Source organism: Lepidothrix coronata, unplaced genomic scaffold (assembly GCF_001604755.1).
Source record: "Lepidothrix coronata isolate B3197 unplaced genomic scaffold, Lepidothrix_coronata-1.0 Scaffold9, whole genome shotgun sequence".
Taxonomy (NCBI): Eukaryota; Metazoa; Chordata; class Aves; order Passeriformes; family Pipridae; genus Lepidothrix; species Lepidothrix coronata.
The window spans coordinates 2,964,905-2,981,481 of NW_016690189.1; the positions used below are offsets into that span (position 1 = coordinate 2,964,905).

Consider the following 16,577-nt stretch of genomic DNA (forward strand, 5'->3'; position numbering starts at 1 on the left):
ACAAGACTCATCAACTCTAATATCCCTGTGAATGTTATTGTGAGTTTCTTAATTGATTTAAAAATGTTTGTTCTCTCTCAAATAGCACAATGTCTACTTCTCTATCTTTAATTGCTTACTTGAGGCTGATTTCAATGGAATGCTTACATTTGTATATTACAGGGATGTGCAAACTTAAAGTTATATTTCGTCAAGGGCTTGACATGAAAGTAGTGATTAAAAATACTCTACATAAACATTTAAAGATAAGTTCAAACATTATCCCTAGATTCTTTGGATTAGACTTGCAAATTCTCTTGAAACTCTGCATAGGAATATTAAAAGACTGAAAGAAACCTGAAAAACTGGAAAATTTAAAAATGAGGCTTTCAGAATCTAAATAATAGCTGTAAAGTTAATGGTTACAGATGAAAAATAAACCTGCTTGTTTACATAATGAATTTGTGAAGCCATTTTTAAATACCATCTTTTTTCCCTGACACCCTCTTAATTACACTGGAACTCCAGTTTCTCCAGTTCTTTTGCCTTTGTAGCCTTATTTTACTAGTTCTCCATAGCTCCTGGCAGCTGCTATGAGTCAATTTACTGTTTTTACAAGGAGTTGCATCAAAGACAGCATTCAATTATTGTATAATCCATGCAAACAAAAAGCTAAGTTGCCATTTGTTGTCAGGCGAAAAGAGAGTGAAGCTGCTAGAGTTTATGGGGAGCCTTTGACCTCTATAAACAGACATAACATTGTGTTCAATAGCTAATACAAAAAAGTCTTCTTTAACCTTCTGAAAAAAATCTAGTGAGTCATTAAATACCTACCTAATATTTTAAGAATTGCCCAGTAGGCAAAAGGCACAGAATTAACGACAATGTGAAATAGAAAAATGTCTCGTTCTCATAAACCTACGCTCTTTCACAAATGAAATAATATTGCAATTGACAAACTCTGAATATTTCCCCCTATATTTTATATCCAGCTTTAAAAACTTTTACACTGGGAAAAAAACACCCACTCTTAGTGCTAAAATGCCATAGTAGATGGTCTTGCTTCTCCTTACATGTCTGCATAAAAACAACAAAAATCCTGACATTTTAATCAAGTTTGAGGCAAACAAAGTCACATAAAAAAAGGTACTCACTTTTTTTTCAGTCTTCTGTCCTTTTCTGCTTGGGTTCCAAGTTTGCTTAATCCCAGAGATTCCTGAGCTGCTGCCTCTGTTTCCATGTAACCTCCTGGAAAACAAACCAAACCAAACCCCTACTGTATTTTCCCATAGCTCTTTCCTAGTTGTTCCCCTCATCAACCCTTCAATTCCCCTCCCACCCACAACCATCATCTAAGTTTGCTTCCTCAAGCCATGACATCTGGTGTTTGTGGAGAACATTTATCACCTACAGAAATAAATTCTGACAAGTGTTTACTACATGGAAAAGAGTAGAAGTAGAGCGAAAAAATTGTTTCCTCCTCCTCATGTTTAGTAGAAATTTATGAGAAAAGCACCCTGATCTCCTTTGCCTGTTTTTCTTTGCCTCCTAAGGGTCAGCCTCATGATGCTAAGTAAGCAATGCTCTCAGCATTTTTTAATCTTAGTTGAGAAATGTACAAATGAAAGTGCATTCTCAAGAACTATCTCATTACTATTGCCATAATACAGCATCATTTAATGTAGTAGTGCTAAAGCCTTCGTTTTCCTTTCATAGAGAGTCTTAGAGTCTTTGATGTTGTTATTCCTGCAAACTCACAGAGATGACACAAAGACTCTGTCAGAGAAGTAAAAAGACTCCTACAACTCCCTGGAGGTGTCTTGTAGGCACCTGAATCCTGTCAAAGTTGTGGGAACTTGAATAAGTTAGACAGAGTGACAAGGGAAGCTTGCAGTAAGCAAGGACACATGGACCAAAATAAAATCGTATTATAAACTAAGGACATATGATCCCTGCTGGTCTTACAGTATGTCCACTAACATGACTTTCCTATAACAGAAGAGGAAAGTTGGTCTGACTTTTTTATCGCTGTCTGGATTCAAGGAATAATGAAGATATCTGCCAGTACAATCTCCTGGCTCTGGCTTCACACTGTCCTCTCATTCCCACATGAATATGTACAGATAGAAGTGCTGCAGCACTTCTTTAAAGGCTGCTTTCCTCCTGTGCTCCTGTTCACAAGGTGTATAACTGGCACAAGAAGGAAGACAACAGTGTGGTAAAATATGGGTGCTTGACTCCATTTGAAAATGGCAATTTCTTATTTCTCAACTAATGGATAGTGAACAATTGTAGTGTGGACACTGGCATAATAAGAAAGAGCAAAATTCAAATATTCTATTCTGATTAGTTGATTTTAACTATAAAATAATGCATAAATGTTAAGTAGTGAAATAGCATCACAGCCTATTACGAGTCAAACGCACATGCACCTCAATCAAGTGAGAACAAACTTCACTGCTTCCTCATCTTTATTTATGACATTAACTTGGAAAAGCTTGGTTTTAAGCTGCTTTTTTAAAGCAGGTGCTGTTTTAGCACTCCTGTTTGTCTGGACAGATTTTTTCTGTATTAAAAGGGGACACTACTTCTGCAAGTTTCATGATAAGAATGATATAAATGCATCTCACAAATACAGAGAACATGAATGTATGCTTTTCTTTACTTCACTGCCTTTCCAAGTTTTACAGAATCTTATTAAATGCTCCCTGCTGACTCTGGAGTAAGTTTTTGATTTAGCAAACTGCACTATCAATATATCACACCTTTCTTGAGAGACCAGCTCTCAATATATTGTAGAGAGATGGTATGAGTGCAGTGCAGTGCTGACCTTTCATACACCATGCAGATCAGCTTGCTTTGGCAGGTCTAAAAATGCCTGGAATATATTGTTTGGTTTAGGTCTAGAATATTTGAAATGTTACGCGGGAAGAATACGTAAGCGTCTAGTGTGGTGTTTGCCAAGTGAGAGAAGACTGGATAAGTTTAAAATCAAGTTAATCCAGGAAGAAAGAAACAAAATGCACTTATGTTCCACATAGCATTCCTTTCCCCTTCTCCAATAATTTAAAGAAAACTTGAAGAATCTAGAAATCTTGGATCTTAATTCTCAGAAAAATTTCCTAAGGCATGAATCTGCCTTTGAACAATAATTCTAATGGTCTAGCAGAGACGGTAACAGTAACAAACAATAAAACAAAATAAAACTCTAGCAAGGTTAGTAGTTGAAAACTAATAATTTCAGAGTTTTGCAAGGAATACAGAGTAAGGCAATATTATGGGAGACAGCCTGACTCCATTGAAGTTAGTGATACAACTTTGGAGGTTCAAATATTGTTTCTTAAATAACAGTATATAAACATAAGTAATTGAAAAAGAGGTATTTTCCATATTAAAAAAATGTAAGAAGCATATGTTTATATAAAGTTAGAGTGTTTCATTTTAAGCAAGGAAATAAATTATATTCTTTATGGATTTTGTATTATAAATTTAGGTTATGAAAACCATACAATATTCTGCAGTGCAGTAGTGATAGGACTTGCTATATAAATTTCTGTGATATAGTATCTTACTATAAACAGAACTACTAATTATACAGTTGCACAGACAGCATACCTGTCATACAATTGAGTCAAGTACTACCATGATTGCTGTTTTTTAAATTTCATTGTCCCTTTCCACTCACAATATTCTATGATTTTATGATACTGCCACTGAATGGAAGTGGCCACTGAATATATGCTTCTCTTTTGATATGTTAAAAATTAAGATGAGAAAAAACTACTTTGTAATTTAGCTGCTCAATGTCTTTTCAATTTCTAGAAATACTTCTCTCCTACTTTTTGGTTAGTTAACAGTTCTACTGTTCATTTCATACATGCTTGTAAGCCTAGTTTATTTAATTAAAATGTGAATTATACTGAAATCTTTGCTGTTGGGCTAAAGGATGGAAGCCACAAAAAAGTAATATAATTGCAAATCTCTAATATCTTTTAGTAATTTCATGATTTAATCTTGGGAATTACAAATAGGTTTTATCCAATTCTATGTATGTTTTATTAATCACGGTGGGCAGTAAGAAATTAATGTACTGCCAGATTGCATTGTTCCTGAGATAAACTTGAAAGTTGTTATTTCATTTTTGTTCCACAATGCAAGGAACTGCAGGAAACATGAACACATTTATTACATCTTTGTCCTCTGTGTTCCTGAGTTACTGTGAAATCATAGATTATTGCGCATGAATCATCAGTATCAATAAAAAGGGTTTTATGGAATGTAACTGTGAATTAATAAAGTCTAACTTCAGCTGCAATCTAAAGTTATAAAATTCTCCATCAATGCAGAACTGACATGCAGGTGTATTTGAAAGACTTATTTAATAAATTCTTATTTAAAAGAGCAAATAAATTAGTTTTACTCTTCCTATAGTGAGAAAAAAAGGGGAATTCAAATTACAATTAGAAATTAGGTTGGGTTTTTTTCAAGAACACAAGGCTCTTACAGGTAGAGAGGGGAAAGGTTGGAATATAAATGAAGAATTCTCAGTTATTTGATTTTACTCTGACGCTTTGACCTTCATATTACCTTTTCTATTCTATACTATTTTAGTGATGGGCTTGTTAGTTGTGATAAGGACATATTTTAATATGAATGTAGGTTTTTTATTTCAGGCTAATGTATTGCTTAAATGCTTACAATTACTGCAAAGCTTTAAAATTCTTTTACAAGTGTTATGTGGTCACCATGGCAGTAAAAATTTAGCGCCTCATGAATTCATATATTGTGTGACATCTTCAAGACTAGGATTTCAGTTTTGCTGACACATCTATTCCAATTTGTTACTTGTGTTGGCATGTGTACGTATAGACATGCCCTCTAGAAATAGGCAGAGGAAAATTTTTGCCATGAATGAAACAGACTAAGGTCTTGGCAAGGGAAAAGGGCAGAAATAGGAAGAAAACAAACAAGTGCTGTGAGTAGCATAACTAATTGAAAGAGTATGGTGAGGACATTCAGCAACAGGCAGCAGAGAGCATCTATGGACACAATGAAATCCAAAAAGCAGCTACACTTGCAAGGACCTTCCATATCACATAGGTACACCTGTTATAGTGGTTTATTACTTTCTATTTTCTCATGTCCTCTTTATTTGATTATTCAAGAATACACTGTTAGCATTTTTACCCTAATTCAACAGACTATTGAAGCAGCAGGCTCAGTGAAGAGTATGACTCTAGCAATTTGTGCCAGAACTCTCCTTTCATTTGCATTACAGTCATAGCAAACTCTTGACAAATATAATTGCTGATAACAATGAAATTTAATGGAAAATTTGTGCCAGAAAAAACAGAACAATGAGCAAATTGAAAACTGAAAAAGAAAAGTGAAATTAAAAATGGAAAAATGACTGTGAAATGATGACTTGACTTGTTACCACTAATTCCTTACTGAGCTGTCCAAGTCGAGCCTTCTCTTTTTTACCAAACAAACGTCCGATTGAAGACTTGATTCCTTTCTTCTTGGGAGCTTTGTGCAGGGAGTCCTGACTGCTGTTGACACTGCCAAGACCAATGCTTTCTGGCTCCAATGAAGCAGGCAAACTACTACAAAATGATGGTAAAGAAATGGAATAAATAACACACCAAAATTTTCAGGTAATTTTTTACTTTCTTCTGAGCAGCTCTGCAAACAAATTAATTAGTTATAATCTACTAATGATCTCCCAACAGGTGAAACAATCGCATTTTCCTTAAATTATTTGGCAACATGAGAGCAAAAAGATCACATCGTCTCCATCAGGCAAGACTGAAAATAAATATTTTTAATTTGCTAAGAACAGTTAATGAAAAATACAGTAGTCAGCCTGCTGTTTTTCTTTCTAAGATTTGCAGTATTACTACTTCTACTAGTCATCAAAACTGTACCTCAAAACAGAAATATCCAGGATGTAGTTTAGCACTGACAAACATTTGCAAGGTCATACAAGAGGCAACTGGTAAGGCTTTCTATCTCATGGCATGGGAAACAGGGTCATTTTGGAATGATTAGAAAATAATATTACATAGTAAAACTGTGAAGTGCCAATTCATTTTACAAACATCTTACCTTCTGGCATCATTGTGGTATGAAGAAGGAAGTGTATGAGTCATTCTGATAGCTCGGGGTGTTGGAGGAGGAGAAGTTTCACATTTGATTGTGGCTTTATCTTCACGGCCATCTTCTTCAACAACTGCAATCTGGGGGAGAGAGCAGATTGAGAGCAGATTAGCTTTTCAGGAACATTTCAAGATATGCTGCATGAGTTTGTCAAATGAACTGAAGTATGTATGGTTTCAAGTGCAATTTTTTGAGAAAATTGTAAGGATTCTTATTTTTGAAAGATGCTACTGGGTGAGAACAAGTGCCTAAATATGGCAGCTTAAAGTATATATTTGAAAGAAATGAGAATATGAGTTCATTCCCTTAATGCCAAACAGGTTGATACAGTGAAAGTCTAAACATGAAGATAACCTTAGGTGTAAATGGGTCTCTTGGGTTAATCAGGATTATTCAAGTCAACAAGGTTTCTCGGTTATGTAAGAATGTAAATACAGGCATAAACATGACCACTGTCTCCACAATGTGTTTACAGACTAGTCAGTATGCTTGAAGATAAGCATGGGCAGAAAGGAATTTTATCATAGCATGTAATTATTTATCTTCTGTTACGTGAAGATAGATCTCATAATCAGTGCCAGCTGTGTAAACAATTTTATACTGCTCCAGAATATTTCAAAGAATCTGGCTTTGGTTCCTCCAGCAAGAAAAATGGTCAAAATACATTTGAAGGTAATTCTTTTGTGTCCATAATTTTTTAAAATAAGTATTCTTTCAAGTTTGTGCTGTAGAGGCTACTACTCCAATGTATCACTGGTGGGCCTTGATTCTGTGGCTTAGCTGTGATCCCTGCAAGCCTTTCCAGGTAGGGTTTGACTGATTATGTTCAGAAATTGAATGAAAAGGAGAGGAGGGGATGCAGTTGCTGGTAAGAGACTTGGTTTTCTAAATAGAAGAGGAATATGATAAATGTGCTTTCCCAAACTTAAAAAGAACCCCACTATCATACCTTTCTCCGATGCTTCCTTAGGTCGCTTGGCTTAGGTTGGTAACAAAAGCAGCAACAACAAAAAAAGAATGATTAATAAATCTTATGAAGCATAACAAAATACCACACTTTCGTTGTTCTCACATTTAGAAGTGAGAAGTAGAGATTTCTTTAATGTAATACTCTCCATAATACATACTAATTATACTATATACTTGACGTAATAACATAAGATAATGCCTAAAATATATACCATTCTGGAAAAGTAGTAATTTTTTTCCCTATAGTTACACTCTCCTTCAATTTTATAAACTCACCAAAGAGTTGGACATTGCAAGCTCATAGTAGCACTTTCTATTTTTTGAGTTTTCATATAAATATTTAGGCTATACCCCGCAGAGATTTTTATTTAAGTTTTATCTAATTTTACAAATATATTGGTGTCACACCAAGTAAAAGCACAAAATATCATCACCAAATACTGTGCCTGAAAAAGTGACTGGCATTTTCAAAAGATTAATACCGGTTCACCTATCTTCTGTACTGCCAAGTATTACTTGGCAATAAAAGGCTGCTAGAATGTGTCTTGTTCAACCCCCTTTGCATTTTTATTTTTGGTGGATGTCTCATTCATTTAAGGAAAGCTGAAGATACTGTGCAGAATTTATTTACTGTGTGGACTGTGGAAACTCATGCAATACTGCTTCTCCAGACAACCAATATAGGGTCATCTGGCAATTTGGGCTCTAGAGACCAGGACTCTATAGAACTCTTCTCAACTCAGAGTTTCCACTTTGAGGATATCTGACAAGCTTGTGTCTGTCCCCAGCCAGTAACGAGGATATATTCAACACTGAACTCCTGCTGAAACAATGCAGGGCAGAAATGTCTTGAAACGGTTGATGAAGGTGAGGAAAATTGCAGGCTGTGCTGCTGAGCACGCCATGGGTTTCTGCTTCTACTGCTTGTGGTATGTCAAGAGTTCAACTGCAACTCATACAGACATATCCATCTGAGTTTTAGCATGGTTAGAGCTGGATGCCAGTGAGACCATGGCAACCTGAAGTACAGAGGCTATGCTGTCATTTTATGTTTGAATCTGATGAACCTACTGACCCGATGCTACACTGTCCTAATCATGGCAACCAGGCAACACAGGTATCTGCTGGAGGACCAGTTTAACCATTGCCATTTTTCTGTAGCCAGATTACTTAGTTTAAATGGCTGAGGAAATGGAGCCAAACTGTGTATTTGTGAAGGTGCTGCTTTGGTGAAGTGGTAGCACAGCAGTCTCCACACTCACCTCCTCCACAACGATCTGTGCAATCAATATTTTCCTTTCTGCTATTCAGAAGTGAGAACTGGGGGCAGAAAAGAATCAGTCACAACCGCCTGCCCCGACCTCCTCTCTGCTGTCCTTAGTTCCCAAGAAGGCAGCAAACACCATACTAAACTGGGAGGGAGTTAAACTGGATATGAGTAGTTGTAATTTCTGAGGAAAAGGTAATACTTGGCTAGATGATCACTGGCAAAAGTCCCTACTCCCAGCTGAGAAGAATGAACAGCTAGGCTCTATTCCCAGATGCTCTTAGCAACCTTCTCTGCTAGGATAGTTAATTTCTTCATTCTGATTGAGATCAAAGTTCATTTTCCCTCTGATGAGAGGCTCTACCTTCTTCTTCCAAGGAACGGACCACAAGGGGACACTAGGAACATTATGATTATCTGAGAAAAATCAAATAAAAAATGGGCTTACACATACCCTGTTCTACTCCCTGTATGTGGAGATCAGGAGAGTGGGCTGCTTTGATTCTCTCCTAGTGCTTAAAGGGATTAATTCACCCAGGCTCCAAACTGATTTGTAGCTCACACTGAACACTGTGGCTGTACTCTGATCAGTAGCAGAGCTTTACATCTCGAATATGTTGACACATATTACCTTCACAGACTTGCATTGCTTCTTTTTGTCTAGGATCAAAATCAATTTTTTTGCAAATCCCTTTTCAAATCAAACCAAGCATTTTTGAATGCGTCCTCAAAGATAATGTTAGAAATGTTTTGCATGGTAATTTCATGGCTTGATATCTATGTGTGTGCTGCTTATAATGTTGAAATATATCTGTTAAATGAATTATTAGTACATATAAAGTATTTATTTCAAGTGCATTATATACTGTCATAAAAATGCTGCAAGTATAAAATAGTACACATAACAAAATGTATATCCAAATGATCATATATAGGAAGCAGTGGAAGCTCTTAATGTCTTCTAGGTATTTCCTGAAAGTTTAAACTCAACAATAGTCCTAGAGACTACTGTGTAATAACTGTATCACTTCAGAGGTTTCCATTAGTAAACATTTTTTACATATAAGTTGATTACAGTAATTGCAGTGATCAGTGGCCCTTGATCCCCACATCATTATGTCCCTGGTGAATTATGCAATGCTCAAAACCACTATAACAAAGATCCAAACCACCCAAATGTCCATATGCTAGGGAATTTGCTATCTGTGTATGTCTGATGAAGAAGTGAATAAAGAATTTGAGAGATGAACCAGTCATACAGTGAAAAGATTAAGTACTTAAGATGAGAAATATCACACCTAAAATTGCTGTCACAGTTTCTTACCAGTGTCATAACCCCCATTCTGTCCATCTCCCTGGCTGGACTGCGAGGGGTGAGTTTAGGAGTTGAGTGTCCGCTGGGAGGAGATGAGCTTGCAAGTGATGATGCTGTCACTGAGCCAGTAATGGAGGTACCTTGGTGGACTCTGGCTAGATTTAAGCCTTCCAGACTCACGCTGGCCACTCGGTTCTCTATCTCTTCAGCACGCAGTTCTGTTGACTCTTTCTCTTCTTGGATTAACCTTATTAAGTAAAAGAAGAGTGTGGTTGCATTTCCCTCTTCATATCCCCGAAGCAAAACTAAAAACTATTTCCTTTCAAATGAGATTTGAAAGTAGAGAAACAAAGATGAATATCGTACGTCAACTAAAAAATAATATTAGAAAGGGTATTTTCATAATCATCAGAGTTATAAAATTATTTTTCTTAACTTCTTCATTCTCAAAACCTGTTTGAAGAATGTTCCTAACAGCAAGATTTGACATGTGACATTTCAGTAAGCTTGTTTCTTTTGCAAGGGAGACAGTATAGGGTAGGGAGGTTAACAATCTCTTTTACCATAGATAACTAATTCCAATATTATGTTGCCTTCATCTGATTTTCTTTTGCTAAAGCTCAAACACAGACTTAAAGTCAAATGAAATTGGGCCTTTAAGAAGGGAATTGCTAAAATAATCCTTATTAATGAAAAAAGAGAACCTGCAAAACAAATTGTTTCATCTCTACAATCTGATGAAAACATATCTGTTTCTAAAGCACTGTGTTTTTAAGTGAATTTCATTAAAATCTCTGTCTTGCTGACAAGCACTGTAAGATTCTTAAACATATATCACCTCAATAGGATGCTTCCATTGGGTTCTTTAGTTTTGGTTTTTAATTGTGATTGCACCTAGAATGGAAAAATATCTTTGAAATCAAACATTTGTTTGTAAACTCATAAACCCATATTTATGGGTTCTGTTTCTGCAATGAGGAGCAAAATGTAGGAGGGATCTAGGTTTAATGAGTGAATGCAAAGTTTGGGGAAGCTGAAACTGTGAACCAGGCTTTTCAGAACAAAATGAAGCAAGTACAATAAATAAAAACATAATACATTAAAAATAGAAACCTAAAAATTCCTGTGCTGTGATAAATCTTCTTCCATAACATACACTTCAGAATTTGTATAAAATGTCTACAGTTCTTTTTGAAATAGGGCATGGCAGAAACTTAAAGGCCAATAATATTTTGAAAGAGAATTATAACAATCTTTTTTTCATTTTAGTAATCTAAATTCTGAATCATCTTGTATAATAAAAAAAACTAAGGCAAAATACATTTTTAATCTCTTTTGATAACTCAAATAATTTTATATCATGTTTGTCAAGAAAAAAATACCCACAAACCAAGAAAATATGAAATGCAGTACAGTTTATAAGACTATCCTTGTAGAATGATTTTTCCTGAACCATATATAAAAAAAAAAGAATACAAAATTACTTACCTGGTCCTTTAATAATTATGGTGGTGATAATAAAAGCCTATACTTCAGTATATGATTAGGAGTAGGGGAAATAAACTACTCTCAGCAGACTTCCAGTAAAAATGGCCATATACAAAGGGCACTGTTGCTTCCTTTTTGAGATAAAACTGTACCTAACACCTGAGTCAAGATGCTGAGTTAAGTAAGACAATGATCTGATTCAGGGTGGCACAAATAGTATCCCACTATGTCACCCGCAGGTACAATTCCTCATGAGAATCCTTTACTATATTACTTCTTAAACTGACAAAAGTGTTTTTTAAAAACAAATATAGTTGTTAAATCTACAGCTTCCTAAATTGGTCACAGCGCTGACTTCTTTGTAACAACAGAAAATATGGTTAAGGTTCTCTCTTTTATATACACTGTTTTGAGGAATTTACCTTCCCAACACCAATATCAAAACCATATCTCTTTGACTCTTTGACAGGTGTAATAAGAGGTTTGAGAAAACAGCAGTGTAATTCTATCTGAATGAAGACATTCTGGGATCAGCAAATATGTAGATTTGCAACAAAAAGCTTCCCCCAGAACAGAAAAGTTATTAAAATTCAATATATTCCAGTAGAGTTCTCCCCTATTAACCTTGATCAGAGAAAGATAGATTTGGCAAAAGATAATCAATCCAGTTTTGATTATATTTTTAACCACAGTATTTATGTTTATAGTGTTACCAGAAAGTGCCTAATAAATTTAGTAACCTTTCCTTCATCTCTTTCTAGAAAAACAGTCACTAATCAGAGGACGTTTTTCATACACCAAGCTTTTTCAAAGTTGCCCTTCCTGAAAAACATGTAGGAATGCTTTAAACCTAAAATATTATTTCATTTATTAAAAATCACTTAATTAAAATATGTTATTTGATTCTCTATCACTTCATTAAATTTGCACAGAAATTAAGATATATTTTATTCACTACCCATTTCCAAGCACTATAACCCAACTTGGAGTATGAAAAATCATATTCTGTGTCTACAGAGAAAATCAAAACCATATGTTAGAAAACATGGCTTATATTGGACGTCACATAGGGATAATCACCAGAAGAAAGCATGAAGAGCACTGAAATCAAATATTTCTGATAGGAGGTTGTTACTGAGTAAGTGGCGTCATGCATAACAAAGACCTTGAAAAGAGGACTGTGAACAACAATCTATCAAATCTGCGATGTGCTAGCCTTCTCTAACTTATTTCTCTTCAATTAGCCATCAATTCTCTGCTTGGAACATTTTTTGAAAGAAATTTCTATGGTTAGAAAAGAAAGAGGCCATTGTTATCTTCACACAATCAATTCTCTCCTCTTGAAAGTGGATGCATTATCAATCCTTTAAATGTACAGGTGGTTTCCTAACTGTTATGAATGGCACCTGAACTCAAGCACTAAAGGAAGCCTGAAGCTGTAATCATAAATGCATCCCAGCTGGTTCAGACTGCATACCTGATTTCTTTATTGATTGCATCTAGTTGCTCCTGAAGCATCATGGCAAGAGTCTGGGCATCAGAATGGCCACTTGGTGACAGCAGGTCCATGGAGCTGAAAAGCGTTTCTCTATCGTCATCATCAATGTCAGACATCTCAGTGTCACTTTCAAATGGATGACTGCTCAAAACACCGATCTGCTGACTCCTATTCCACTCGTGATCTCCAAGTGATTTTACCTGAGAAGGAATTAGGATGTATACAGTTTACATCAGGGAAAACAACTGCAAAGTCAAACTTCTAAAAAATGGGAAAGGAAAGCAACTAGCATTTAAAAATATTTATTCAATGATTAACTCTCCATTAATGCTTGCAATATTACTGCAAATGATGTATTTTCACATAACTGCAAATTGTGTGTACAATTACTATCAGGAAAAATTACACAAAAAGACACCAAGAAAAGACAGATAGTCAAGTATGGTGGGTTGTTTTTTCTGCTGTCGTTTTTTTCTGGAAAAAAACCCACAACAAACTGTAAGCTTAACAGCCTGAAATACATTCTCCTATCAGGGAATATATGAGAAGAAATTGGGGATTAACCTTTGGTTCATCTCTTCGTACTCCCATCCGGCCCCTTCTAGGTCGCCTTATCACTTTAGCTGACCGATAGTCAGACTGGCTATCAACCAGTGAGCCCACCGAGTACCTCAGCTCTGCTGATGTGTCAAGGTGAGGCCTATAAACAAAATCACATAAGTGGACTGAGAGAGTAATAGGAATAACAACAACAATCTAATGACCTTCAGTCGAGAAACGCAGATTTCTTTGTTTAAACAAAAAAATTATGTGTACAGAAAATTATGTGTCCAAAATTTTGACAAGAAAAAAGTAGATTTCTGGGTAATTAGAACTGGCAGTTGAATGTACTATCCTATATATTTTCCTTCTATTATTCTCCTGAATAAATATACCTGAGGTTACTCTAAGCATGTTACATGTACATGAGTGAGCATAACGATAAAGCTTTCCTGCTGTAAGTCTGTGCTCTACATTATGAAAATATTAGTGAACTGCCCTGCAATATTTAACATCGATTAGGAATTATTCATCTTTAGTTGATGGCACTTTTCAGAGTTTTAACCCTCAATTTTTCCTATAGTCCTGGTAGATCTTGGGATATTTTGGTGAGGCATATATGGGGTGACTTCAGCGTATCTTTTCTTGACTGCAAATAATGCTCCCTGGCCTTTCTGTCCTAGGTCAAACAGCAGCAGCATAAGTCCCCTGCATGATGCAATAGAAGCATCCTAACCATGGGCCACATAGCCAAGTCAGAAGAGCAAAAGCTCTATGCACCATTTAAGTATTCAACCTCAGAAGTAGAAACCTAAACAATTTCTGTTTCTTAATACATCAGCAATCTCCACATAAAAGTATATGAATAGCATGATCACAGTAAAAGAATGAAATTTAACCAAAAAACCCCATAGGACAGCGTCCGGTTTTACCTTCTGTATACAGTAATTATCTCAATTTTGTTCTGGTAATCGATAATATTTGGCACTTGTGGAGGAAGTTGGCAGAACAAAAGAAACAGTCCAGGTTCTGGTCTCTGGCTGCAGATATTTATCTGCTGACCAGCTTTGTTATTTTGCTGAAAGCACAAACTCCTGCCAATGCAGAACTGAATACGGGCTGAGAACAAGAAGTATTTAATGCTGATAGCTTCCTATGCCTGAGAGGGCTGGTAGTTTTATGAGGTGAGGTTACAGAAGGGAAAGTATACTGTTTGGTGGAACCTGCTGGATTCCCAAGACATTTAGATAGCTTATCAAGTTCAAACAGCCCTTTGACAAGAGCAAATCAGCTCCTGTTTACAGAGCACAAGCTGATGATACCCATCTACGCAGCAAGAAAGGCTACTCTTCTCCAAAACCAAATTTGCTGCTTGTTGCAGCAGTTCAATAGCATGTATCCCTGCAAGCACTCTCAAAAAAGTGCCCGTTCCCAAAGGAACAAAAATTTGAACCATTATAAGCATCACATTTTGAATTTCATTGATTTACACTTCTTCGTGTATGGAAAAATATTATTCCAAGAGATAGTAAAAGGTTGAGGGAAAAACCATATCCAGGTACTGAGCAAGATGCCTGAGGACAACAATCAGTAGGCAGTAGCTGAGGGAAGAAAAAAAACTATGGAACAAGAATAACTTCAGATGATAAGAAAGCTCCCGATTTAGCCTTGGTCCATGAGCTTTGGCTGGTAGGTTTGCTGGCAGGTTTTAAAAGTTCACACATTGCTTGTTGTGAAAACAGCATAAGGCATACAATTATCAATAAAATAACAATTTTATCTCAAGGGTTACTTTTAAGCAAGAAGGACTTTCTAGTGTGATAAATTCATTTCAGCTGTTAGAGGTTATTTTTATGGTATTTTCCTTACTCTTGTTTCCATTTGATTTTACACCAAAAAGAGTCAGAATGTTTAATGTCCTGTTAGGGTATTTTCAGATGTCTCTGAATACCACCTTCATCTTTAGCTGAAGTTCTGTGGCCTTTTGCTACACACTAAGCACAGTTGAGTTATGTCTTGCTAATAAAAAAAATTAGATATAATTGATAGAATAAATATGATCATAAATATGCTGATCAATTACAGCATTAAAAATGATAGTTTCAAATTTATTTTTAAGGTCTGGAAAAAAAGTAGGGTATTTGGATATACCTTTCAAAATATTTCAGAATTTAAAAGTCTTTCTTTAATCTCAGTAATATTTCAGTGTATACTCACTGATATTATGCTCCATTTACCTATCAAAAAAGTGAAAAGCAACAGCAATAATCATTGCAAAAATTTTTACATTTTTAAAGAAATACATAACTATATTTATGTGTGGTTTGAACAAATCCCTGCTGCAAAGGCTTGACACTTATATTTACGTTCAATTTCAACTCAAAGTGAGGAAACTTTGGTCTTTAAATATTACCTTGACAAGGTGGGTTCGATTAAAGAACCAGCCCTCAATTTCATTTGATCCAGTTCAGATCTCAGTTTCTCAATTTCTTCAGCAAGTCTTTCCTGGAAATAAGAATAGTAAAAATACATTTACTTTAGGAGATATTATTCTCATAAAGTTAAACAAGTAAGAAAAGATACACTGCACATAACACTGACTATAATAAGAAAAGGGAGCTCAATTGAGTCTTGTTACTGCTAACAAGATGTATGCATCAAGAGGAGATTGCAGGTGCGATTGTGCAAGATTTTGCAGTGGAAAGCTAGAACTCGAGTTCACTTAGGAAGCCTGTAAAGTGCCTTCTCAAACGAGTTAGATGGGTTTTTTTCTTTCCTTCTGCATTTCAGAGAAAGGTGCAGGGAGAGACTGTAAGCAAGCTATCTCTCTGGTATGCAGAGAGAAATAACATGTTTGCAGAAGTGTACAAGGCCTCCTTGGGCTGGAGAGGGTGGGGGAGGAGAGAGAGAAGATACAAAGAGCCTTGGAGAAGGCGTGTGTGTGCAGCATCCTTAAGAAGTGGTCCTTGCATCTGAAATAAACCTTTTTTAATCCTTCCACTGCCTTGGCATTCTTGGGACGAATACCTGGGTATGTTTTACCTTACAAGGTGGTATAGCACTCTACTACTTTACCACTAGCTGGAAGTGTTGGCAGGACAAGTTTGTCCTTGAAACTTCTTTTTTTCCTCTTATGAAGCCAGGGTGAGGAAAAGAACCAGCACTGATTTGTGCACTGTGCCAGGCATAGTTCAGCATGTGACACACCATTTGCCATTTGCAAGATTAATGGTTGGACTTGGTGATCTTCAACCTTTTCCAACTTAAATGATTCTATGAGAGTATGAGATTGCATACTGGCCTTTTTATTTACTGATAGAGACACAGAGACAACTGCATTTTAGGTGATTTGTTGAACTACA

The 16,577-nt window shown here is 35.9% G+C and overlaps 1 protein-coding gene across 17 annotated transcripts in view; it reads right to left on the reverse strand.

Annotated features, from left to right (window-relative positions):
* The window catches only part of PPFIA2 (PTPRF interacting protein alpha 2), a 321,853-nt gene that overhangs the window by 34,949 nt on the left and 270,327 nt on the right, over window positions 1-16,577 (reverse strand). For 11 of the 17 annotated variants that reach the window (XM_017804349.1, XM_017804347.1, XM_017804348.1 and 8 more), the window contains 8 exons: window positions 15,629-15,720; window positions 13,240-13,375; window positions 12,655-12,875; window positions 9,699-9,936; window positions 7,088-7,117; window positions 6,088-6,218; window positions 5,406-5,585; window positions 1,134-1,229 (listed from right to left, as the gene is read on the reverse strand). In XM_017804349.1, coding sequence (XP_017659838.1) covers window positions 1,134-1,229; window positions 5,406-5,585; window positions 6,088-6,218; window positions 7,088-7,117; window positions 9,699-9,936; window positions 12,655-12,875; window positions 13,240-13,375; window positions 15,629-15,720 — 1,124 coding nt within the window. The remainder of the gene's footprint in view (window positions 1-1,133; window positions 1,230-5,405; window positions 5,586-6,087; window positions 6,219-7,087; window positions 7,118-9,698; window positions 9,937-12,654; window positions 12,876-13,239; window positions 13,376-15,628; window positions 15,721-16,577) is intronic. The other 6 variants (XM_017804346.1, XM_017804354.1, XM_017804351.1 and 3 more) reach the window with 1 other exon arrangement.